This window comes from Balearica regulorum, chromosome 9, assembly GCF_011004875.1.
Source record: "Balearica regulorum gibbericeps isolate bBalReg1 chromosome 9, bBalReg1.pri, whole genome shotgun sequence".
Lineage (NCBI taxonomy): Eukaryota > Metazoa > Chordata > Aves > Gruiformes > Gruidae > Balearica > Balearica regulorum.
In genome coordinates, this window is record NC_046192.1 from 2,705,951 (window position 1) to 2,730,879 (window position 24,929).

At 38.9% G+C, this 24,929-nt stretch overlaps 1 protein-coding gene across 3 annotated transcripts in view; it reads right to left on the reverse strand.

Annotated features, from left to right (window-relative positions):
* STAG1 (STAG1 cohesin complex component) overlaps nt 1–24,929 on the reverse strand; it is a 195,052-nt gene that overhangs the window by 25,993 nt on the left and 144,130 nt on the right. For all 3 annotated transcript variants that reach the window (XM_075760799.1, XM_075760801.1, XM_075760800.1), the window contains exons 14-23: nt 24,600–24,714; nt 22,462–22,579; nt 21,212–21,315; nt 18,245–18,337; nt 18,029–18,118; nt 17,637–17,840; nt 15,683–15,753; nt 10,552–10,639; nt 8,868–8,948; nt 63–155 (exon numbers count right to left, since the gene is read on the reverse strand). In XM_075760799.1, the coding sequence (XP_075616914.1) occupies nt 63–155; nt 8,868–8,948; nt 10,552–10,639; nt 15,683–15,753; nt 17,637–17,840; nt 18,029–18,118; nt 18,245–18,337; nt 21,212–21,315; nt 22,462–22,579; nt 24,600–24,714 (1,057 nt within the window). The remainder of the gene's footprint in view (nt 1–62; nt 156–8,867; nt 8,949–10,551; nt 10,640–15,682; nt 15,754–17,636; nt 17,841–18,028; nt 18,119–18,244; nt 18,338–21,211; nt 21,316–22,461; nt 22,580–24,599; nt 24,715–24,929) is intronic.

Here is a 24,929-nt window from a genome sequence, read left to right on the forward strand (position 1 = left end):
GAGTTTTACTACAGTTTAACATTCACGCTTTTCTAAAAGCATCTGACAGACATTTCCTTTACCTGTTCTTTGACTGGAGTGTTGACATTTGATAGACACTGCTGGCAGACAGCCAGAAAGGATTTCACAGTTTTCCTCAATACCAACAAGTCCTCCTAGAATAAATATTAAAAAAGGATAATATATAAATATTAACAAAAAGTTGCTAGAAAAAAGCAAAATAAAAAGATAGTGATAATTTCATACGTTCAATCCTATAAACTAGCCAAACAAAAAAGGCCGTGAAAAAATATGCTATTCATAGAGCATAGAGTAAAATGTCATGAATTTTCAGAGGAATTACCCCATGTTTCTTTGTAATAAATAGTAATAAAACCCCAATACATTCCTGAGTTAAACTGTCTGTATTTTGTATTGAATGTAAATTATAAATGTTTCAGAACACAAAGTGTAATACATAAAGGTCAGCCTACCTGGTGGTTTATAAAGAATTCTTTATTCAGATAAATCAACACGAACAAATGTAAAATACCAGTGAATATCTCAAGTTCAACAAAAACATTATCCTAACTGCCCATGGACATGAGAAATGTGAAAGCAAATCACAGAAATCTGATGAGTTATGGAAGAAGGATGGAGGTTTGTTGATCTGGAGAAAGAAGGATTTGTGGGTGGAAAAGACAACTGAGTTCATTGTACCTTGATCTAGAGACAACTGATGTGCATTGTACATGTGGCAGGTTCAATAGGAAAGCTGTATACTTTGACCTGGGGGAATTAACACTGTACCCTCATGAATCCCTATTTTTTACAGATAACAAAATAAACTAGTGAAAACAAATCGAAACAAAACATAAGATATTGGAGCATAATCATAAGAATACAACAAGTAGCCACGTGGAAAGAGCAGATCAATTACAGAAGAACCCTCCTACGTGAAAAGGTAGGACTGCCTCTATCGTAACCAAGAAACGTACTGAAGATGTACCTGGCTTCTTGGCACATACTTAAACAGTTAAATGGTTTTACAGTAGTGAAAAACAGCACCAAGAAGAAAACAAGAACCAGAATTCACTAGGATTTGTGTTAGCTTCAAGTTTTGCGATAAGGACTAGCTTTGCCAGCATTGATTCATAGATTCTGCTACTCTGCATCGCTCAGGTGATGCAAATGCTTCTGCCCTGCCTGCTCCTGCCTGCTGTACCACGTGTCTCCCAGCAGTTCTGCCAGGGCCCCCAGAGACAGCATTGCTCACATGCACCTGGGACCATTGCTTGAAAGCTCTTTCCCAGTTTTCACCATCACTGGTTTCACGTAAAGAAGGGATCATAACAGCCTCACACACAGGCTGCTGGCCTGCTGCTCCTGCAGGCTTTCCTCCACAGTACCTCCATCGCTTTCAGATGGAAGACAGTGTGCCCCACACAGCAACATCCATCCCAAATCCAAAGAATCTACATAGCGTACATGCAACATTTTCCCTGCTAAATATTCCCATTTTTAATTATGCCAGCTGTTCGGTCCATGTGTCTCATTTCTAGTTTTAGCTTTTCTTATTGCTTCCTATCATAAGATCTTGTTATTCTTTGTTTACTGAGAAGCCTTTTTGTGCTCCATATGTTCTTCCTGTACTGGTTCACAACAGAAGGCAGGTCTGCAAGCGTGCCGAAGCACCCCAAGTGTTCCCAAATCTCTGAATGTCTTATAATGTACAATAGATTGTGATTTTCTGAGATGGACGCTGAAGGTCTATAAGCTACCTCACCTTCCTATTCCTGGTGAGTTTTTCTCTGATAATACAGCGAAGGATCCCTTTGTGCCACCACATTACACGACCTGTACAACAGCTCTGCTCTATTCTGAGTCACAACTTTCCACTGATCAGCATTCTTGCTCCCAGATGTAAGCCTTCCATTTGGCAGCACTAAAATGCCTCTTTGGTTTTTTTAATTGTATTTTGTTTAACAATTGACCTATATCATCCATATTTTAAATGCCTGCATTTTACCTTCCCTGATGATTGGTAAAAATTACCAATTTTTAGCAGAGAACGGATCTCTCCTGGAATGCATCAGAAGCTATCCCCTTGTGTGATGATATCCCACTTAAAACTTTTTTCCAATATATTAATCAGCTTTGAGCTGCTGAATGTGAATTACATTAAATTCACATATTCACCTGAAATGCAACGTGATACTAATGTCTTACAGAAACTGGTATTTCAACTGGTTTCCTTATCAGTCAAACCCACAAATCTTCTCCAGAAAAAATTTATTTGTTCCTTCCGGCCTTATCTCTCGGCCACGTTCATTCTGCCCTTCAGCCTTGCACTGACGGTGTTTTCTATCAGCCATTCCAAGATTTTACCTAGGACTGATGCCAGGCTGATCAGCTCACTGTTACATAATAATCTGATTTACAGCTTTAAGCATTGGGATTATAATCACTTTAATAACTTCCTACTTTCTATCACAATTGTATTCCATTTAGATGTTAATGAATTCAACAAACTAAAACCTATGAAGAATTCTATCATAAAGGTTAAAAAGTGAACGAACACGTCTCCTGTTTTTCTTTCCATCAAAGAACGAGTACCACATAGGTACACATTATTTATTATCCTCTCTCTTGACGGCATGACAAAGATTCATTTTGAAAAGTTACAGACAGCAAAAGAAAGTCTGACTGAACAGTGCAACAGAGCCATCTGGAACTTTTCTAAATTTGGAGAAATCCCCAGACTACTATACAGTGGTAATTTTTTTTAAAAAGAGAAAATGGGAAGACAAAAAAAATGAATGAGATTGTCAAGTCTTTTACTGTTCTGAGGCGGACAGCCAAGGCTCATGAAGTGTGATTACCAGATACGCTGGCTTCAGTAGAAAAAACGGTGTGAAAAAATGTTACTGTCCTCTTGGTTGCTAGGGTTAAACCATGGGGTCACACTGTGAACTGGATCACTGAAGCGACCCAGGATAAAAATAACCCTTTCTTGAACTGTACAGCATAAAAATCTTAAAATTTAACTAGCCCATGGCAGGAACAAGAATGAGCCTCTAAGAGCAAGGACTTGTGGCTCTGCCACCACCTGTAACCATACAGCTGTGTTTGCAAGACTTCTATCTAAAATTCTTCAGTTATTTTCTAGCTCTAAATGGAAGCTTTTTTTTCCCACTGCAGCTGAGTGGAAATGCCGTGCCTTTGCTAGGTTCATCTACCAAACCCAATGCTTTTCCAATTTCCCCACTGCCTTTCCTCTAAACTACTTACTTGCAGTATTAAATTCCTTCTCCTTGCAACTCCAACTCTTCAATGAACTTTACAATGTTCAAGAGCCATTAGCAAACATGATCCAACCTTTTGCACCTTGTGACTCTCTTCTTCCCCTTTGTGCTTTTTCATTGTGCCCATATAAATATGAAAAGTCACCAAGTTGCTATGTCGTACTTTAAATCCCTCTTTAAATACCTTCTACTAATTCCTCTGCCTACTAATCACTTTGTAATAGCTATGCATTTGGGTAGGCTGGCTGCTGCTTATTCAGAACTGTTTCGCCTTTGTCTTGCCTCTGTTTGCTCTATTCATGCTTTTTTTTTTTTAACTGTTTTTGGATTTTGGTCTCTATTCTATAAATATTTCCTTTTCATTACATACATGTACAGGGCATAGTATAATGCTCTTGGGCACTTGTTTATTGAACACATGAAGAAATCTAGATGGAAACAACTGTATAATCTAATCCCCCATCTCCTACCTCAAGACCGTACTTACTCCCCAGGATCTACAGACAAGAGAACTCTCGCTGAGAAATTACCAACTTCCTTTGAAACCATCCTCAAAGCCCTTTTCAGGTGAAGATCAGTTTTTCTCCCGGCTACAAAAGACCTCTCCCACAAAGGACCCGGTATAAAGTGCTTCCCCTCAGTACCGTGCTGTTTAGCACACACAGCGCTAGTCTGCCCAGTCATGACCTCAGCCTCCTCCAGACATGTACAAGATGACAACCAAAGATGAGAGCATTAGACTATGGATATTTCAAGGCTTACGCATTTCATCCTTACCTGCTGCAATCTTCCTTTTAGTAATCAATTTTTCCTTTCAGATCTTAGACACTGACTCCACAGTTTGACTTTTTCTTTTCCCCACAGACCACCTTGAAAAAGAGTTTTAAAATAACTCTGCCCCAAGTCTATGCCGTATTAACTGGTAGAATCTTTACTATTGGGCAGATAATTTGGACTTTCTCACTAATTCAAATAATCAGTAATTATCATCCTTATATTAAAATGTCTTGAAAACATTTTTATGCTGATATCACTTCCTTAAGCTCTATGATCAAAATTGCAATCTGCGAACGATATTACATAGTGTGGGAGAATCTGCAGAGCACCCTCTTGGCAACAGACTGGATAAACAACAGCTGATACAATGAGCACACAAGTGCAACAGTGCCTGTGAAAGGAACAGCCAAAACTACCTGTTCTGAGGGGGTGTTTGCCTAAAAAATGATAATGCTAAGAGGAAAGTAAACAATGAATTTGCTAAAAATGATGCGATTAAACAGTGACCAGGAGATTACCAAGAAACTTTTGAGAAAAGGAGAAGTCACCTTGAAAAGCAGTGTAAAAGCAGCATGAAAAGTTGTGTTTGTGCAGAGGAACCTTGGGGCGGAACAGAGCAGCAGTCAAACCAAGTCAGACACCCCAACACCGCCTTGGCCTGGTGGCACATCCTCCCTCCCCGCTGGAAGCCGTAAGTAGCCTGCATCCATCTGAAGGACTGTCAGTACGGGGTGCACCACGCAGGAACCCACACCCCGAGTATGTGACTCTGTGGTGGCTCTGGGTATACACGAAGCTGGAGCACCCACACGTCCAACAATGCCCACATATAAGAAGGGAATCTCATGCTTCCAAAAGAAGGGCAATGGGCTCCTGTGAAAGTGGGGGCGTGCACGTGGAACTCTAAATTGTGTGTGTGTTTAGGGAAGGGGATTAGAGTAACTTGTGAACACTTACAGAAGGGTAGTTTGAAATTTGTAGGCATTCATTAGCATTATAAAAGTGTCTAGTATTCTGGTTTACCTGTTGCATAGCTGATACTTATCCTTGAGATGTGCTGCACTGACTGCAGGTTAATTATGTGTTGCTAACAAATCAATGAGCTGAGTTGATCCTAATTTGATTTAAACCCCAAGAGTCAAACAATATTCCCCTGCCACACGTATAAAGCCTATAGACCAACACACCTCACCTCATGTAGTCAGCTGTAATCCAAAACATACCCAACAGCTGTAATATAAAGCATCTCTCAGAAAGCAATATACGTGCCCTGGGCTCGGATGTAATGTCCAGGACAGCTTCCAAACAACAGCAGTCGTCTTTGGAGAGAGCCTGCATTTTTGAAGAGCCATCTGAACACCAGATAAAGAATAACTTAATTCCAAAAAGATTCTGTTCCTGCTTGTATACCCCTGGTCATCATGTATGACTCTACCCTAGAACCAATACACAAAATTACTAAGCAACTGTGAGCACTACTCAAAGAACTCACTTTGAAAGAAACCTTACCAGAGCCACCCATCCCACCCGCAAATTCCCTGCAATAAAATGTACACCTAATGGATGCAGAGCATGCCTGACTAAGAAACGGTAAACTTGCCAATATATACCCACTACTACCAAACTAAATACGTCCTCCCACAGAAACATTAACACCCTTGAATCCTGTACTTACAATTCCAAAATGTTAATATACTTTATCCTGCGCATCAAATGCCTACATGGTAACTAACAACGCGAAACAGAGCAGCTACTTTTTGCCAGCGTGAACTCGCACAAATGACCCAGCTGGCAGCAGATGAACATTTCTTACAGATCAATCCCTCCATCTCTGATCTCTCTGCCTGGATGCTCAAGGGAATTCTAAAAAGTCATCTTCTAAACACGAGCCTGAGAACAAAAATTCATAAATCTAAGGGATACAGAAAAAACAAGGACTAAAGATTAGGTTTATGACATATTATAAATTCCCTTCTTCCCATTAGCCTTTTCATCTTTCATCTTCCTTCTCTTCCACACTATCCACCTCCTACTTCCCTCCTAGTAACTGTCTTACTACCTCGTCTTCCCCTGCTCCCACCCCCCTGTAGGTACCAATGACCTTTTCCTTTTCTTTCAGAGACAGTTTACCTGATTTGTATCCAAACAGAAACCAAGCAATTGTTCTCAGCTTGTATTTTGCTTTGTAATCTTGTGCTTTTATTTCAAACCTGAAAGGTTTGTGTGTCCAAAAGCCTCTCATTTTTACAGCTATTGGTCTACTAAAGTTACCACTTCAGCCTACAAACCATCACCTCCTCTGTCCTTAGATCATTACAGCTACCGCAGAGTAACACTAGGAAGCTGGAAGGGCCTCCGTATTACAATACTGTGTCAGAAATGTTCCTGTAAAAGCCTGCATGCATAAAAAATGCTCATGAAATGAACCATTTTTCATTTTGAGATGCTTGTGTTAATGCTTTGTCTTCCTATACATCATACTATAGAAGTGATCCCCTTTAATGTCTGCTAATTTATAAGCTTAAGTCATGGCTTATAAAACAACCATGGGCAAAATGATCTCCTAATGGATTAAACAACAGATATAGTGCAGATCGGATTTATGTTCACAGTGAACAAACTACAATGGAAAGTTTGATAGAAAAAACCCACACAGAACAAAATGCTACGACCACATCAGGTTTGTGGATTTCTCTCTATCCCATTTCTGTTGTGAGCAAAGCTGAGGTTGCTGGCCAGGCATGGAGAGCTGAAGGGAGTTAATGCAGGGCTCCTCCTGAACCAAGCATGCAGAGCAGTCATTATTTTTATAGGGGGTGGGGTGAAATCCCAAACAATAAGTTAATTACAGCTCTATAGGTTAAAGTAATTATGATTTTCACTGGAGATTCCAGAAACAGAATTGACTTGTACTTCAAATGGTCATTCAAAATGGAGCTTTCATAGTTCTTTCCATTCCTATGAACATTATGACTAATATGAGTCAGAATAGAATCAGGAATACATGAAAGATCAAGGCTATTCTACATTCGTCTCATAAAACAACGTCTATATGACGTCTATAAATGTATCCTATTTTGAAAAACTGGGCAAAGCCATACAACTGCACTAAGCTTGTTTGCAAGAAAAACCCAGTCACTGAAATAAATAAAGGTCTTTTTCTTTTTCAGTTGAACTGGACCATCGTTGTAATATTGCAAACAACAGTCCCCTGAATACTTTGACACCAAAATGCAAAAGCTTCTGACCAGGTCCTGCGCAGACAGAGGCTGTATGCGAGTCGCTGGCTGTAGCTTATGGTAAGTATGTTTCTTTTGCTAGAATTTAGACACAAGAAAACAGGAATTTTTTTTCCCGCAATTCTGACAGCTATCACCCTGCACTATCTATGTTATACTGCAGCAATTCACTGCATTTAGTTCCAAAAAATGGAGAAACATAGTCAAGGGAGATGAGAATCTTACCGAACGCTCTGTGTCTCAGCATTTGCACCCAGAGCATGGCAAGACTGGGCATTGCTACTCAAGGGGCCCAGCAAGTGGGAGGTCACAGTTGCTGGGCATCTTCAGGAGTGGGTAAGACACCCAGCAAGACCCAATACTCAAGAGCACACAGGGAAAAATTTAATAAAGGTGTTGAAGACAGTGTCCAGGCTTGGATAGTCGATGAGGTGCTCTAGAATAAGCTTCAGTATCTTGCTTTTATGGACTTAAGGGCTGAAGCAATGTATGGCCTCCTGGGTTTACTGTTAGTTACTTGGATCCTTCCGTCAAAGTGAAATTTCTCCTGCAGGGTAACAATGCCGCTAGCTAGCAGTACTTCAGATGCTTTATTGTGATGAGATTCTGAGTTCATTTAAAACAAATGGGATGTATTCAGTTTTCTCAGTTATAAGGAGTCAAGATGTAATATCATATACTACCAGCATGCTAAAAAGAAAGAAGCTAAAGAAGCTGAGAGAGGGAAATGGGAACAAAAGCCAGAATGAAGAATACCAAGTACTCTTTTTTTTTTTAGTAGCTATTTTAAAATGTCAATGTATGTCAGTATTCAAAACAACTCAAAGAATTTACAATGTATTTTTATCATTTTTAGGCACATAAAATGCTTAATTTAGTAGTACTTTGGTATAGCATCTTTTTCTTTTTGATGCCGATAGGGAAGTACCCTTACTACTCCAGTTTTCATACCATTTTAATGTGATATATTACTTTTGAAAAAGCCCTAAAAAGACAGGATGTTGGCCTCTGACTCAGGAAACTGCTAAGGAAAGGTTCTGGAAAAGCTAACTATAACAAACAAATTACATGTAACGTTGTCCTGACTGCATTACACTTGTGTGCACTTATTATTAGTAATTGTCACTGCTACTAACCTTACCTTTATATTTAGCAACATAGCAGACGTAAGTAAAAGCCAAGCAAGGTAAATACACATAAATATTAAGCTATCTGTGGTGTACAGATCAACAGCATTGCTTACAATTATTAGGTAAGCATTGTCAACATTACTTATCTATTCATGCAAACTGCTGTACTCACAACAAAGTGCATTAAGTATCTTCAGCAATAAAAATATAAAAATCAGCTAGTATCAAATCCTGATGAAGACAAGCTTCCACTATTTGTATAGCTTATTTAGACATATGCATGAGGTTATACAGATCTTGAAATATCACCAACATCGTATATCTGTTTCACAACGAGGTAAAATGACTGTACAGTGGGTGGAGGTACAGCGAATGGGGTCTAACGCCTTTTTAGGCAAGTTCTTCAGTAAAATCTGTATGATCAAATGCCTACTTACTTTGGAAGGGGAGCCTTCAGTGATCTTCACCAGCTGCCAGAGAATAGAGTAATGGGAACACTGCAGTGCCTGAACAACTATCTGTAACAGAGGGAACACAAAGAATCCCAGCACATTGGAAATATGAAGCGTATCAGTGAAGTGTATGTAAAATGTATAATGCACTTTGGGGAGAAGAAACAGGAGCAGCTCTTAGGTAGTATTTTTTTTTTCCCAAAGATATTATGTTTTTCCTTAGACAGTTTGGTGCAATAAGAAACCAGGTTACTACAGGTGGAAAAAAACCCTACATAAATGCTGGGAAATAGAACAGAAAACTGTGCATTGAAGTACAGCAAGAGGTGATATCATAGCATGTTAGAAATACAACCCAAAATCTACAAATCTCAGTTCAAAAGCATCTGTTTAAATACCTCTAAATCTGACTTCACTAGTAAAACAGGCTGGAAATTTGTTCTATTGTCAAATGAACATGTAGCCCAATTTCTAAGTAAAGGGAGAAAACATAAATTTTCTCACAGAGAAGACTAGGCTCATATTTGTGGTGCCCATAAAAAGCACCCCTGGTATCTTTTTAAAATTTCAAATCTATATTAGGTGCTAAAAATTTCAAAATCTTTTTGGCTTGAAGATGATTGCAATGGTTTGTGGTTCTGTGCAGAATAAATCAAGTTTAACAGTTCTAATCGCTTCACAAAATACTTTTTTGAAAGATATCACTGAAGAATAAACCATTCCTTTTCAGTGAACTCCTTCTAGTGGACTGGGGGAAGAAATACTGAGGAGAGTTCAGATTTCAGAACTTTTTTCCTAAGATCTTACTCCTAAGAGTATTTGTGGAGCCATATCATTGTCAAACCTAGAAACTGAAGATGGCTGGTAGTTGCATGGACAATTTTTACCTGCTGGCCCCTTCCCTCCAGGTAGCACAATTCCAGCATTAAGTAGCAACTGCAGAGAGAGCAGAAGGTCCCACAGCTTAAAGCCATGATTTCACATGGGGGGTGGCAATGCCTCCCTCAGTCATTTTTAGAAAATACTTCACAGAATTTCATGAGATTTTTTTTTTCTAAATGAAGTTGGGTTAGAATTAAAACTAGCTTGTAATTGAAATCAAATTGTAACTTAAAATGTGCTGTAATACTGGAGTAGGCAGTCTGCAGTTTAAACTGGAATCCTGGGAGAATCTGAAATGGTCCCTGTGCTCATCCATGAGAAGACTAAAACCAAACAAAATCCAAGATGTGTCCACCAAAAGAACTCCACTGGAAAGGTCAGCCAGCATCCCTGCTAAACGTTCTTTCTGTCTCCTGGTTTTCATAAGCTTCCATCTTACCTTCAATGCACAATAATAATTTGTGATAATTCTCATTGCAGCCAAGGTTTACAAATGTTTGGTTTCAGTGTGAACATCATGATTTACGATTGCTTTTCACAGCTAGGAACATCAGTTATTCCTTACTTTACAGATGAGAAAGGTGAAGCAAGTAGCTCAAAAATCACAGAACCCAAGACTTTTCACCTCCTGGATGGTGCCCTCCTACAATATAAATTTCATTCAAAACTCCATGTTTTTCCTAAATAACTGAACTCTGGTGCATTCCTCTTTTGAAATTTCTCTATGACTAGACTCTTTAAAATTTTGAATCCCCAAATGATGCAGTGCAGGTGTTGCTAACTGTACCTGTTCTGGCATAGCTCCATGTTCAATTCCAGTTCTTAGTAATCTGTAGCAGTTACTGAACAGATCCCATTTTGTGAGATCATGAGCGCTAGAACGAGAGGTAATAGAGAGAGATTAGTTGTGTTCCTCAAAACTCCACATCACAGCGAGACTATAGGCTGACCTGGCAGCTCAGTGAGCAGTTTGGTATTTTTGCAAAACGGAGACAATACAGCCTGCTGACAAAGCAGCTGCACGATTGGTTCACACCATGCTAAAAGCAGAAGTTTGGCTTTCTGAGAATTCAGGAAAAATGTTTTACTACGTGGGATTTTTGTAGGGAGGAAATAAACTCTCTGCGTACCACACATCTTTAAAGGTTGCTTAAGTGTAGCTACAAGCTCCATCTCAGTGTTGTCTCTAAATCATCTTTCCTCTTGGGTTCTAAACATTGACAGAACTCCAGAAGGCACTTCTCTGGCATTGCAGCAGAAACTGCAGCCAAACTCTAGCAATACATACTGAATGAAAAATGGCTTTAAGCAAAATAAAGTTACATATTTTTCTGCCATTATCATTTGGAGAAAAATAATATAATTATCACTAGATATTAAATATCCGGAAATATCTAAAGTAAGACAGCAAGATCTACATGTCTATGAGACAGAAATGGTGGTTGCCACCCCCCCTTCATTGTTTCACATTTCAGTTGCACCAACCTGACTCACCAGCAAGAGGAATTCAGATGAGATTAGCAACATATATTCTACAGCCTTACAGACCTCAACAGCTTATGATCTAGCTTTTTTTTTTAATATACAACTGAGAAATACAAAAGCAATTACAAAACATCAGGTTGCCTGAAAGACAAAAATTCTCTCTCAAAAAAAAAATTTAGGTTTAACACATTTTTCTGCAGTGGAATTAAACTGAGATAATTTGAAACAATGTCTAGTATGTTCATAAAAGAGCAAGCCACCTCAGAATAATCACAAACTTGGTGATTAAAATACTCACCGAAGAAGGGATACTCAGACTGAATTGGCAAGTCTACATTAGATAAAGCAGTCTTCTTGCATCTGGCTCCCTTTCATCCCACACCTTGATCACCAAGACATGCTCCTTTTCCCACCCCTTTGCATCTGCCCTGCTTTGGAGCTGCCTGACTTTGTTTAAATAATCAACTACCCTGCTCAGCCAGAAAGAATAATTCTCTGGTTCTGAAATGGACAGAGGTTGAACTCAAGACTGGGAATGCCTAGATCCTGTTGAAAACCCCTAGTATGAAATGCTTCCCAGTCTGGAGCGTGTTAGCCCTGGAAAATCTCACTGATAAAAGTTTCACAGAAAACATAACAATTAACTCCCTTGTGCTGAGAGCAAGTGAAATACGCACTCTAGGGTTGTGTCATTGAGCCAAGGTGCACCTTAACTTCTAATTCAGATCCATGAATAGAACAATAGGAAAACTTAAAAAACCAGAAATATAAAAATATTCCCCTCGCCTTAGATTCTGGATGGTCTTCAAAGTACAGAAATAAAATGTTTCATATATAAATTACAGGCTGTCAGAGAACTGCCTCTGACTAGTGATATTAAGCACATAGATGCTGCTTCAGCAAATCACAGGGTTGCTAGCAAGGCAGAGTTGTACCTCCTTAATTACAGTGCTGTAATTAAAGCAGTAAAATCTCCTCGGTGTGCAGAGGCAGATATCAGCATAGATTATCCTACAGAGAATACGATAAGACAACCTGTCTCATTTCTGTCTTTTCATTTTAGAACCCTCCATGTCAGGCAGCTGTCACAGGGGGCATGCCCCCTTGCCCTGACACCTGGCAGCACCTTGGCTCTTTGCTCTGAGCCTTACAGCCAATCTCAAGAAGAGCTTTTCTGCTTCCAAAGCTGAAAAATTCTAACCAGATACAAGTTGCACAGGGCTTTTCAATATAAACATCCTTAAAGAAGAACCTCCACATTAAATTTGGGCATATTCTGGTACAGATTTATCTCTTTTGAACTACTTAGCAATCAAAACGATAGTTATAAAAGTACCCTGTACACAATACAATTCTCCATAGAACTTCAGACTGACATAAAGGCTCCTAGAATGAAAATTCACAGAACACAGGATTTTCCCTTAGTCCCTCCCATGTCAGAGAGTCTTCATGGATTAGAGAAAACAAGGCCCAACAATTCACCAAAGGTTTCTTTCCATCCCTATAGATAGCACTGTCTGCTGGGGCCTGTTTCTGCCAGACAGTAGTCAGATGAAGTGAAGGTACCAGTTCCACCACGTTTCTGAAAGCGTGGAAGGAAGCAGCTTAGCAAACTTTCTGTTAGAAGAGGTGATCTCTCCACCCACAAAACTGCTTCTCTTTTTAAAGCAACACAAAGTGAGAGGAGCTGTACCTCGGGCTTTGAACGGCTATGCTAGATACAGTCTAATTTCTCGACTGAGGTTTCACTTATCATTGTTTCTACTTCTTCTGGATATAACAAACTTCTGAGTAACTCAGTCTGAAGGATGGACTGGTCAGGTTAAGCAAAGGGTTTCTATAACAGGAAGAGAAGATCTGCTGATCTTGGAAGCGTCCTGACTGATCACGCTTACGCTGATAACAACATGACTCGCATCTGGAGAGTTACTATAGTCATTGCAGGCTTACGAAGTCAGTGTGGAGGCAGGAAGGAATCAAATTCTGTATCATATTTGAGGACTACTGGACAGTCATACCAACAATCATGATTTCTAAATGTGAAACAATGTTCTATATGCAACACAGCATCAAAAGGGCACATCCAGAGTAATGGGGGTGATGTCTGAGATTCATGTGTCTTGCATTGAATTAACTGAAGTAATTAAATAAGAAATGCTGATATTTTGCAGCATACAAACTGCTACAGCACTGATGTGTTATGTGTGAAAGCTCCGTTGAATTGGGCTGGAGTCAGTATAGAAAAATTGTCTTCATGGACTTGAGGACAGAAAAAAATGCTGTAAATATCAGTGAGATCTGGGCAAAAAGAGAAGCCCAAGTATATACTCCAGGTGTGTTATTCAGAAGATCTCAAGAGAAGTTATTATTATATTCTCAAAACTTGGAAGGAAACATTGCAATGATGAATTTAATTTGTATTGGAATAGTGATACCCTTGTTTGATGGAAAGACATGAATTTAGAAGTTTGCCGTGAGTCCTTTGTTGCCATGACCCTCTCAGAAAGAGGATTAGCTCAGGCTTGGGAAACCTCAGTACAGAAGCTTTTTGGCCTGGAAGGTTTCTCTGATAATCCCCTACCATGTTTTTTTCCGCCTTGCTGTGCTTCTTTTTCCTAAAATATGAAGGAGTAGCAACTATAAAGGAAACACAAGCACAGATAAGGTATGGTGGAGTTTCTCTCACTGGAAGAAGAGAGAGACTTGTTTCTTTCTGAAGCCTCAGCAACTACTTTATCAGTCCACTGTCAGAAGATCTGAAAGGTATCAGTTGTTAGCCTGCAATTTCAACTTCTTCCATTGATTTAATTTCTTTTGGCTCCCAATTGATGATAGACAATGACAGTATCAGACAACAGCCACCATTCTTTGAGATGAGAACGCTCAATGTGAGTTTTGAATTGAAGATCCTAATCTCATAGCTAAAGGTTCAGCAAAAACGCTGTCTCGGATGGTATGATTGTTTCCTTTCACAAAGAAATCACATCAGACGTAACATTCAGTAAAGTAATGAAAAGATTTCATTACTTCTTTATATGCAAGCAGATATTAATTAGAAATTCCCATTGAATTATAATCATAAATAACAAATCAGCTGAGAAATGATACACAGCTGCTTTTCAGCTCTTTAGCTTTGATTCTTTTCTCTTTCCTCTTTTATTGAAGGTGTAGGTAGATGTCCCCAACCCTGATGCGTGTGTTATTCTACAAAGCTTTCTTTATAGTTTAAATAAACCCTAAAGGAAAAAGTACATATGGGAGACTCTTAGAAAAGCCTTAAGATTTGTGCTTCTTTCTTGGATGCAAACTATAGTTTTCACCAATCCTCTCAGGAAAGGCAGAAGTGGCTCCAGCACGTTACCAGGGAGACCAAAAACCTAATTTGCACATGTGTCAGCCTGCTGCACTACGGAAATTAGTAACGATTTAATGATCTCTGTGGGACTCTTGTTGAATGGAAACAAAGAGTAGATATTGGAGAACCATTTCATACAATGATCCAGTGCAGAATTCAGGAGAAGTGAAGACTAAGCACAGAAACAACAGATAAATGAAATCGCTAAAACCAGTTTGTATAAAAGAGGTGGCAGAAGCAAGGTGCTCTCACATCTTGTGGTAAGAAAGAAATGATTTGTGGCTCTCAGCCATCTGCATATGAAACTCTCCTACACGCTGACCGGGAGCAATTCCTTCCTGCAGTTGACAGGAAAAGAAATTAGGACTTTGTGCTGTGCTCCAAAATTCATAGTTCAAGTGAAATTTTCCGGGTTGCCCTACAAGTTATGAGTGCCTGTAGGTCTGAGAGCAGCAGAACCCTGAAAAGCTGCTGCCTAGTTCCATGAGCTGTATCGAGCTTAGTGAAGGAGTTTCTGTGCAATCCACACAGTAATTCAACTAGAAACTATTCCTGGTATTTCCGCAGAAAGAGAACACATCTTCTAGACTCTCATCATTAACTATTAGTAGTAGTATTATTATTACTACTACTTATTTCTATAATTTTGAGGACAATACCCGAAACGCATTGAGAAACTGGGAGAAACAGCTTCCTCCAGGGCTCTCCTAAGCTGAGGCTCAAAGCCCAGATTTAGCCTGCATCCACTGGTACCAGAGGTAAGAAGTGTCCCTTGTGCACTGACTGCCTGTCACGCAGGGGAGTGTGGTTTTCAGTAAGACACTTGTAGGTGTAAAAGCATTTAGTGCAAGGGGTGGTACGTCACTTGCAAATCGAATCTGTAAAAGTGATGGCATTAACTAAGCAAGGACCCAGATTAATCCAAACAGTTATACTGATAAATACCACTAATCATTCAATCTCTATTTTGTATTTCAGGCCATGTATTTTCTCATTTCTTAACACTAGACATCAACTGATACTTGCTGAAATGATAAAATTAACATAGATTTTTGAGGGGAAAAAAAAAATCACCTACTTGTGAAAAGAAGTTAACCTCTTTAATGTGGAGAGCACATTGTATATGTCATCATCATCAGCTTCTTCTCCCTGAAAATGAAAGGAAATCCATTAAGAGAGTTCAGCAATCCAGCAGAGTACATTACTGCACGGGGAGGAGCAGATTTCTTTGAGGTTTTATGTTCACACCAAAGCTGACTCCAAATTTTCTAATGACTTTTATCTAGCTTCTGTAATAAGAATATTTAAATAACCGCCACATGGCACTAGGAAATAAGCAAGACCATCTGAGAATATTCAGCAGTATCACAGTGTCAATACTTAAGCTTGTATCCTCTAGCAGGAGAAATCATTCCCAAGAATAAAAGCTGAGCTCTACCTTATTTTACAAAAAGAACTGAACTGCAGTTTAACCATCACCTGATTAATGTCCTACAAGAATAAAGCCAAGCGCTTGCCTTGCTCCACGCCAGAAACCTGCAGATGTCAACAGCAACTTCTAAAAAATGATCAGTGGGACAATTCCTTTCTTTTCCTGTCCTTCATTGCTGTTCACTGCGTTACACACTGTAATGCACGAAAATCATGTTATCTGTACAGACTGACTTTGGGGTGGGGTGGGGGTTTTTTTGTTTGTTTTTTAAATTTAGATTTTACTAATGTAGGGAAACTTTTCATTTACTTTTTTTTTTCTTTCTGGTATTTTAAAATATCATTATCATAATATTTTATGCAAACTGAACAGCAAATGTTCTTAGTGAAACAAGTGGAAATAAGGTACTTCTGAAACTTAATTTCTTCCAGCAAATTTCTGAAACAGGAAACCCACTTCCAACAATTCTTCTCAATTTCATTTTGATCATCTAAAAGCCTAACAGCCTTCCCTTGCCACACACAGATGGGCAGAGATGTAGCACAAATTCTGGAAGGTCGTTTCAGGTTCCGCTCAGAAGTTTCTGAGAAAGCACATATAAAATGGCAGACAGGTAGACAGCAGAGTAAACGTATTGTATCAAAGACTGTACAGTGGCGCACTAACTCCTCTGGGTTCTGGAGTGCCTGCTTCCTGCATGCACTGCCTTTTTTACTCATTCCTACAGCAACAGACAAACTTTATTTACTCTGCAATGTGACATAGCGTCTATACAGTATGCCTGTATGTGGCATGTCACCTAAAGACAGAATAAAGCTTATTTTCTTTCATATGCAATTCTAAAATAGACTGTAGCTTAACTTTTTGTAAACGTACATAAAAAATTAGACGTATCTGCTACAGTGCGGTGCATGACTAGAAGAAGTGAAGAAAAAGATCTATGCAGCCCTGTATGTTTGAAAAGCATGAGAATTACAACAAATTAAGCAGTGCTACACAAAGTTAAATTGATGTAAAGCAAGAAAAAATGAGTAAGGTTTCCATTCTTATTTAATATATTCTGTCTTATGCATTTTGAAGGATAAATTCTTACAAGTAAATCCCAAGTACCTCCAGGTTTCAGACCTGTATCTTTATTTCATTCTTTCCAGAGCTCTTTCAATATGCCATTATAAATATTTTACTAAATCCTCTCTTCCATTCAAGACATAATCCAATCTTGATTCTGCTGCCTGCATATCCATTTGGGACTACTGGAATCACCACAAGCATTAATGTAAATGCACCTTTCTCTGCATTTTTCATCAGCTTTCACCCATTCATCCATTTAATTTCTTATGTGGACTGTTTAAATACTAGACTACATTTTCAGAAGCAGGATTGTCCCATGATCTTTGTTTTACAGCATCAATGCTTTGCAGGCTTAATGGCTAGTTCAAAGGATCTTCTACGTGGAGACACAGCCCTATATAATTATGAAATAGTTGCTACTGCACTACGTCTTCAGATGGATAATTTCTTGACTTGGTAAGAATGTTTTTCTGCAGTTTACCATAGCATATTTTAGGTAGTTAACTAAATTCATTTTAAGAAAACAAACCTCCTGCAGCAGATCCTCTACAGAATGGTTGAATCGATCCACAAATTCATCAATAAGTTGGCTGTGGGCTATGTCAACTCGGTTCTGGATTGTATATTCTTCACTACAGAGTATGCTGTAGGTTTTGCTGCAGGCTTCGAGAACATCCGATTCCACATGCTTTTCCACAACAAACTTAATCTGTTTCAGTAAGGCATCCAGATGCTGTAGATCAGAAAAGAAGTTCAGCTTTCATCTTACCTGAACAATGAAACTCAAAGAAAAAGTCATTCAAAGAATACACCAAATCAAGGTTAGGTTAATAATATGCCAAACGAAGGCACAGTACTGCATGACTAGAATAGTAATCAGATACTTGAAAGCAACCAGACTTCTCGCCCAAGGTACTATACCTTTTCCATTCTTCCCGTGCTATAGATTTCCAGGTCAAAATACTGAGGGATTTGTAGGAGATTTGCAACCTTCTCGGCATCAGCGGAGTACTAGAACATCATTGAAACAAAACAAAAAAATAATGAAGTGAAAAAAAACCACCCACACTACAGCATGAAGAAGTTTAAAGACAGTTGTAAATACCAGCGAGAGGTTTGTTTTGTTGAAAAATGTACCTTGGATAGCAACATAGGAAGTGCAATAATGAAATGCTCAGTCAATTTATTCCTGTCATCTATCTGAGTTTTTCTTTCTTTCGCTGTTAAGACCTGCAAGTGATCAAACGTAACTAAAGTAAATACAATTTCTGCATGTAGCATTCATTAATTTTTCTAAACTTTGTATTACAAACAAAAATCCATGCAAGTGTATTTTTAATAGATCAAAAGAGGAGGGAATAAAAAACTCAAACATATTTGGACTGAAGAGTGATTAAATGGGAGGACCATGTGTCCTAAGAAGCCGTGATTGAAAAGGAAGATATCACATCATCCAGCGTGATATTGTCTCAACACATCAACATTTTTTTTAGGATTGAAATTCAAATATAACCCAAGTTAGTGGAAGTTTTGCTATTGCTTCCAAGCGGATTGAGCTCTGGCTTTTGCACATTAAACAAAGTGTTAATATAAGACCTCAGGGCGAACTGAAGTATAATTAAGAAAACCAAAATCAAACCACACTGTGACAGTGATTTTCATTAGCAGATTCATGGCCTCATCTCTAAACTGGAATGTAATTCTCAGTGAGAACATAATTCCAAGTTCACAGAACTCATTTACAAATTTCAGTGACAGATGTACTGAAGCTACTAATGCTGTCATAGCAAAACCACCTTGAAACAGTGAATACAGAGACAATAATCAAAACAGCATGCTTCATAAAAGCTTAGATCTGGCTTCTTGGCTTCAGAAAAGGAGAGAATTCTTTCAAAAACAAATAATGGTAATAAAATATTCAAGTTAGCTAATGATTTACGTATAGCAAAGCTGCCAGACTGCACAATAAGGGTTACAAGCTAAAGTCAGAGAAGAAACTATTTCACAAGAAGGTGAGTGCATAATTAGAAATCTGCTCCCATTTCAACTCAGAGAATATGCTAGCGAGATCATGAGAACATGACAAACCTCTACTGACAAGTCAGAGATCCCTGCAGTTACCATCCCACAACTCATGATCTAACTGAAAAGAAGCAAAAGCTAAATGTCATACCTACATCTCTCTGTAAGTGAGGAGGAACAGCTGGAAACAAAACATGTGCTGGGATGACAGGTAGCCTACTGCCTCAGCAGGACTCCAAAACAACCACGGAAGTGAAGAGGAACAGATTTGTAACCAGGGTAAGAAACCACTTCCATAGTATACGGCAGGCAGCTGGATACATACAGCGGCAACTGCAATTCCTGCCCCAACCTGGGGGGCAGCACCACCCATGCCTGCAAAAGCCACTGGCTCATCGGAGGGTGACACAAATGCAGCCAGCACGTCAGGCTCCCACCCTCTAACAACCCAGTCATATTCTGGTGACCAAATATTGCTAATTCAGTGGTGCTACTGATTAATCTGGGTCCCTAGGATGATCTTGAGGGTCTTTTGATCATCCTTCAGAAGGTGAAATTTATTTTACTGAAGTGTTTTCTTTAGCTTTGAAGAACCACAGACACTGAAAATGTAAGACTAAGCAATTTGCTGAACTTCAGTCAACTGAACTGTAGATCTCTTGAGATAGACAAAAATACTTGGAAAGCTAACAGTGACATTATTTGGTGCTCCAAACATGAATTTTTTGTTAAATTTGAAGTCTGCTAGAATTATTTGCAGCTAGAGACAAAACACAGTTAAGTTGTGCTGACAATACAGTTTCGGTAACACAGGATGATATGTGTTTGTGTAAACCTGAGTAAGTGCTTTCATAGATTTCCCCCTCCCCCACCCCTGAAACGTTTTAATAAATTAGGAATGTCTTAGAATATGCTTTATGCATTAACATACATAAAGCACGTTTGAACTGATGATTTCTTGGGCCTTTTCCTGGGATGCTGTTTCTGGACATGAGGCTAGCCTGGGTTTGGCACATAAAAATTAAGAAGCTAAGCAACTGCATTTAGTTCAGCAATAAAGAATGCTAAGTCTATCTCTAGATTTCACCTTCATTAACTCTGGCTTTCATTAATAAACTAGTTACAACTATTCAGAAAAGAACCTAACAGAAGCACCACATGTTCACATGGGTTTATTTCATTTCAGTCTAACCTAAATAAGAGGGGGACTACCAAAAATGAAGAAAATATGTTTGGGAAGCCGAGACTCTTTTGGAACACGGATGCTGTACTTACGGAGAACACAGCTGAAAGCCTGTTGATTACCCTGACCTTGTGACTTATACTGAAATGCTTAAAAGTGCATACCCAGCCTTAGAATGGAATTCCACTGATCTCCAAACAGTCACTATAAAATAAATGAGGAGGCAGCTAGATTGCAATATGGCCAGAACATCAAATTCTTAAATTTTTAGGACACTCAGTGGAAGAGGCAGAAGAGGATGGATACATAAACCCACAGATGTATTCGGGTTGGTCCCAGGCCCACTCCTCCCGCTCAAAGCGGAGCCAGCTCAGGGATCAGACCAGGATGCTCAGGGCTTTGTCCAGTCAGGTCTTGAAAACTGCCAGAGATGGAACTGCACAAACCCTCAGCTTCCGTAAATTTGATGTCCATGTCAGCAGCACGCTCCTTTTTATGGAAGACGCTCACTGGTAATCTTGTTCTGCTCCTGAACTCTGCACTTACAATTCTAATCTAGACTTAACATTAAGGGCCATATATGTGGGTACATTTTAAGTGTAAGCCAGGGGTACGATAAAAAGAACGTCTAAAAAAATCACAGAAAAAAATATTATCATGCTGTAAATTTCTATTACTTAACTTGGCAATGCAAAAATCCATAACAAAACAAACAAAAACCCAAACATGTCTAGAAATAGAATTTCTACTATTTTTCTTCAAAAACGTTCACATGAAACAGGAAACACCGATTATAAAAATATAATTTAAAAGTGTTAAAATGTAGCACTGTAGACAAATATTTTATGTTACTATAGTTACACACACAGGTCCGAGCAACCTACTGCAGTACCACTTACTCTCTTGCCAGTGCCTCTGCCTACTGGAGGATGTGCTTCAGCAGCTTGTCTGATTGTACACACCATCAACTCAATAAGAGCACTCTCCTGCCGGTCGGACATTGCTATGGAGAGAAAAGAACAAGTAACGTCAGTTCTGATGTGTGTGCAAGACATCTTAAAGACAACAAAGCTGTGAATGCAGTTGTAGAATAGAGAACAACACAGAAAATGTTATTTTGTCCCATTTATAAAACCAAGGCTTTCTTGCTTGCTCTTTGAATTACCATTCACATCATCTCAAAATGGATACTGCAGCAGAACTGAAAGAAGTCCAGAGAAACGCAGTCTGGAAAAAGGATGAATGAAGGGGAATATAACAAAGATCTACAAAATAAAGAGCGTCATGGAGGAAAGCAACTGACTGTTCACTGTCACTTCCTTATAAAATATTCTCCCCATCACAAAATATTATTTCTGTTCTTTGGGAAATACTTCTGGTCACACCTAGAGGATCAAAGCCCACTAGGCTATGCAGAAACAAAGAACCAAAGTGCCTAATTTCCTTAGGAAATTACTGTATAAATACTACAACTGTAGCAGGTGGATACCAAAAGCTCCGAGTTTGAAATACTGAGATGATCAGCACATCGCACTAGGAAGCAGTTAAGTACATCGGTTTTTCAACCACCTAAACCCTGCAAAAGTCCTTGAAGCAGGAGAATCGCCGGGGGTTATAAAGGATCTTGAATGGCACTCATTATGGTTAGGAACTCTTTGCCACCAACCTCCCTGGCTACCACGTGCACACAGATTATTAGCCAAAGGAGATTCAAAACTAATGGCAAAAGAATCCCCTTATTTTTTTTCCTCTTGAGAATTCATTAGGTTTTTAACATTGTCTGGAAAAAACCCCATATTTAATTAACACCATTTGCAATGCTTGTTTCTTAAAAATTGTATTAGCTACTTAATTTATTGAAATGTTTGTATATACACCAGTCATTTAAACATTCAGACAAGAAGTCATCCTAGCCTATAATACTAGGGAACCACAGTACATCAGGCTTCACAAAATGAAAAATAGAGTACAAAAATGCTGGTTTTGAAGCAAAGTGCATTCAAAATGGATTAAACTAAAATCTTCTTCAAATACGCCTTCTAAACAAACCACAACATAAATACCTCTATCATCCACAGCGAAACACCTTTTTAAGGAATAATCACCGATATTGTGCAACAGCAGTGAAGTATAGAGGTTGAACAAATACCTTCTTCTCCTTGGACTGGTTCCTCCAAGAGCAATTCTGTCATACATTCCCAGTCTTTCAACAGTTCTTGAGAGCTCTCCCACAAACTGTCCACCAAATAGGCTGCATGTTCATGCAACTAGAAAATCCAAAGCAACCATCAGTTCCATGTTTTAATGGAAAATGGAATAAAAACAAATTGAGCTTCTTTTCCATAAAGCAGCTTGTTTGTGGGGGGAGGGGAATCTTTCTCAGAGTTTTGACGTAGAAGCCATAAACTTACCTTTCCTCACTTTCTTACTGCATTATAAAAAAGAAAGATGGTGAGACAGGAGACTAAGAGAGGGTTGTAATATATTCATTTTGAACAGGCATTTATTTTTCATACATGCTGCCTCATGCTCAGAAAACAGTAGCAGAAATCCTGTTTCAGGGGGTATAGAATTACCAGTAACTTTAACTGCAAAAAATATTTTAATGTGAATTAACACAACTGTTGTAAGAAAAATAATCCACAGGCTTCTACAGTTTTGTAAACTGTTCTTTAACCATTATCAAAAAGTAACAAGCACAAAATGCAGATCTGCTTTGCTTGTTAACTGGAAAACACCTAAGAGTGTAGGGAAGGTGGTGTCAGTACATTTACCTACTCTTCTGACAGCTTTGGGCAAAATGTCTCACAGAGCTTACTGATGCTTGTCACAGCTTTACCTAGTTCCTCTTCTGAATGCAACCTCTCAGATTGCAGTGCTTACTTCTAGTCCTATGCAGATGGAAAATCCCAATTCTCTAACTATTAAAACTAACAGGAGTCATAATATTCTACTCTTCTGTTCCTAACAACTCTCTCAAAACCAGCAATAGCAAAAACTGCCCCTGAGAGAGAGAAGGTGTCTTGGGGAGCAGCATATGGGAAGGCACTTTGCTGATCATGGCAGAGCTGAGTTTCTTTTCTCCTCAGAAGGACAGACAAGCTTAATGCTAGGTAACTCCCAACCACATACCCGCAGATTTAAGCTATTTTCACCAGAAAATACAATGATCTATTACAACCTAAGTTTTTAAGAAGTTGGAACTGAAAATACATTCAGATAGCAGGTTGAAGGCTCACACAGGTAGTGACATTACATCCAGACGTAACTTGTAGGGTTTATAAGGTGTTTCTAAAAAACCATTAACATTAGCACTGTACCTAAATGTTATCCTTCCTTCTCAGCAACTCTGTTTCTTTTTATGTTTTTCTTTCACAGTCAAGACTCTTGTTCAAGGCTTCATAACAATTAAAATACTCGATTGCAATAATTTTCCTTTTGCTTTTTACACAAAATCTATTTTCCTCCCTTCTGTGGAGACACATTTCTGTCATTTCTTTCAGTCTTCCTTTGCCACCTATTTATTACCAAATCAAACGTATCATTTCTAAACCTTTTCCCTGTCTATCTTCAGAGCACCCTGTACCTGATAGTTTATCTTCTCAAGTTTTCCTCCACTCCCATTCCCCACCTAAATTACTATTAGTATGTCTACCATAAAATTTCCCATATGTGCTATCTCTATGGACGTAGCTGTGGGCACAACCCCCTCCTGACTGTGTTCATCAAACACGTCACGTCATTGTACGTATGCGTGCAGTCTCCATCCTCCAACGTTCTCAAGATGCAACTGCATAAAGCCCTGAAAACCTCATCTGATCTCACAGCTGACTCTGCTTTGAGCTAATGGCCCTCAGGTCCTTTCTACTCTGAATTACTCTATGACTCTAATCATAGTTTGAGGTATTATGTGATTTTTGTTCCTTTCTGGTTCCAATGATTTTACTCTATAAAGAGTAACTGCAGAGCTATACTCCTTACACGGTTATCTTAAAAAAAGAACCAGTTGCATTTCTATGTAGCAAGGAATCCTGGTAGCCACGATACTACCAGCAGTGCAGTACTGAGTACAGTGGGGACATGCAAAAGCAAAATAAACCATCAAGAACATTTGAGTTGAATTTGCTTGATGGACAAGGAAAGGGGGGCAGGGTAAAGGGCACACAATATTTCTGAAGTTATGAAGGGGGGGAAAAAAGAAGGACAACTTGTCACTGTATGTTGATAAATCACTGCTTAAGTTCCAGGTTTTATTAAACTTGTAAAGGTTAAAAATGAATTTTTTACCTCGCTTTCAAGAAAGAAAAGAACCAACATTCTAATAAGGTTTCCATTTGGACTATTTCGCCCCCTCCTCTTTGCTAGAGCCTCTTCAGCTTGGGGATCATGTCTGCTGAACAGTCTAAAAATAAGCAAAAGGAGCTATCATGTTTATCAAAACAAATCTCATTTCTGCAATAATATGATAAGCATTCATTCCTGATATAGTAATTTGTTCATAAAACATACTGAAAGTATCTCAAGCTATTTCCTTCAAGGGAAAGAGGGCATGACCTCTGCCTGTCTGAAGAGATTAATTTATCTTCAGAGTCTTCAAGTTCACAGGGCTGGAAGAAT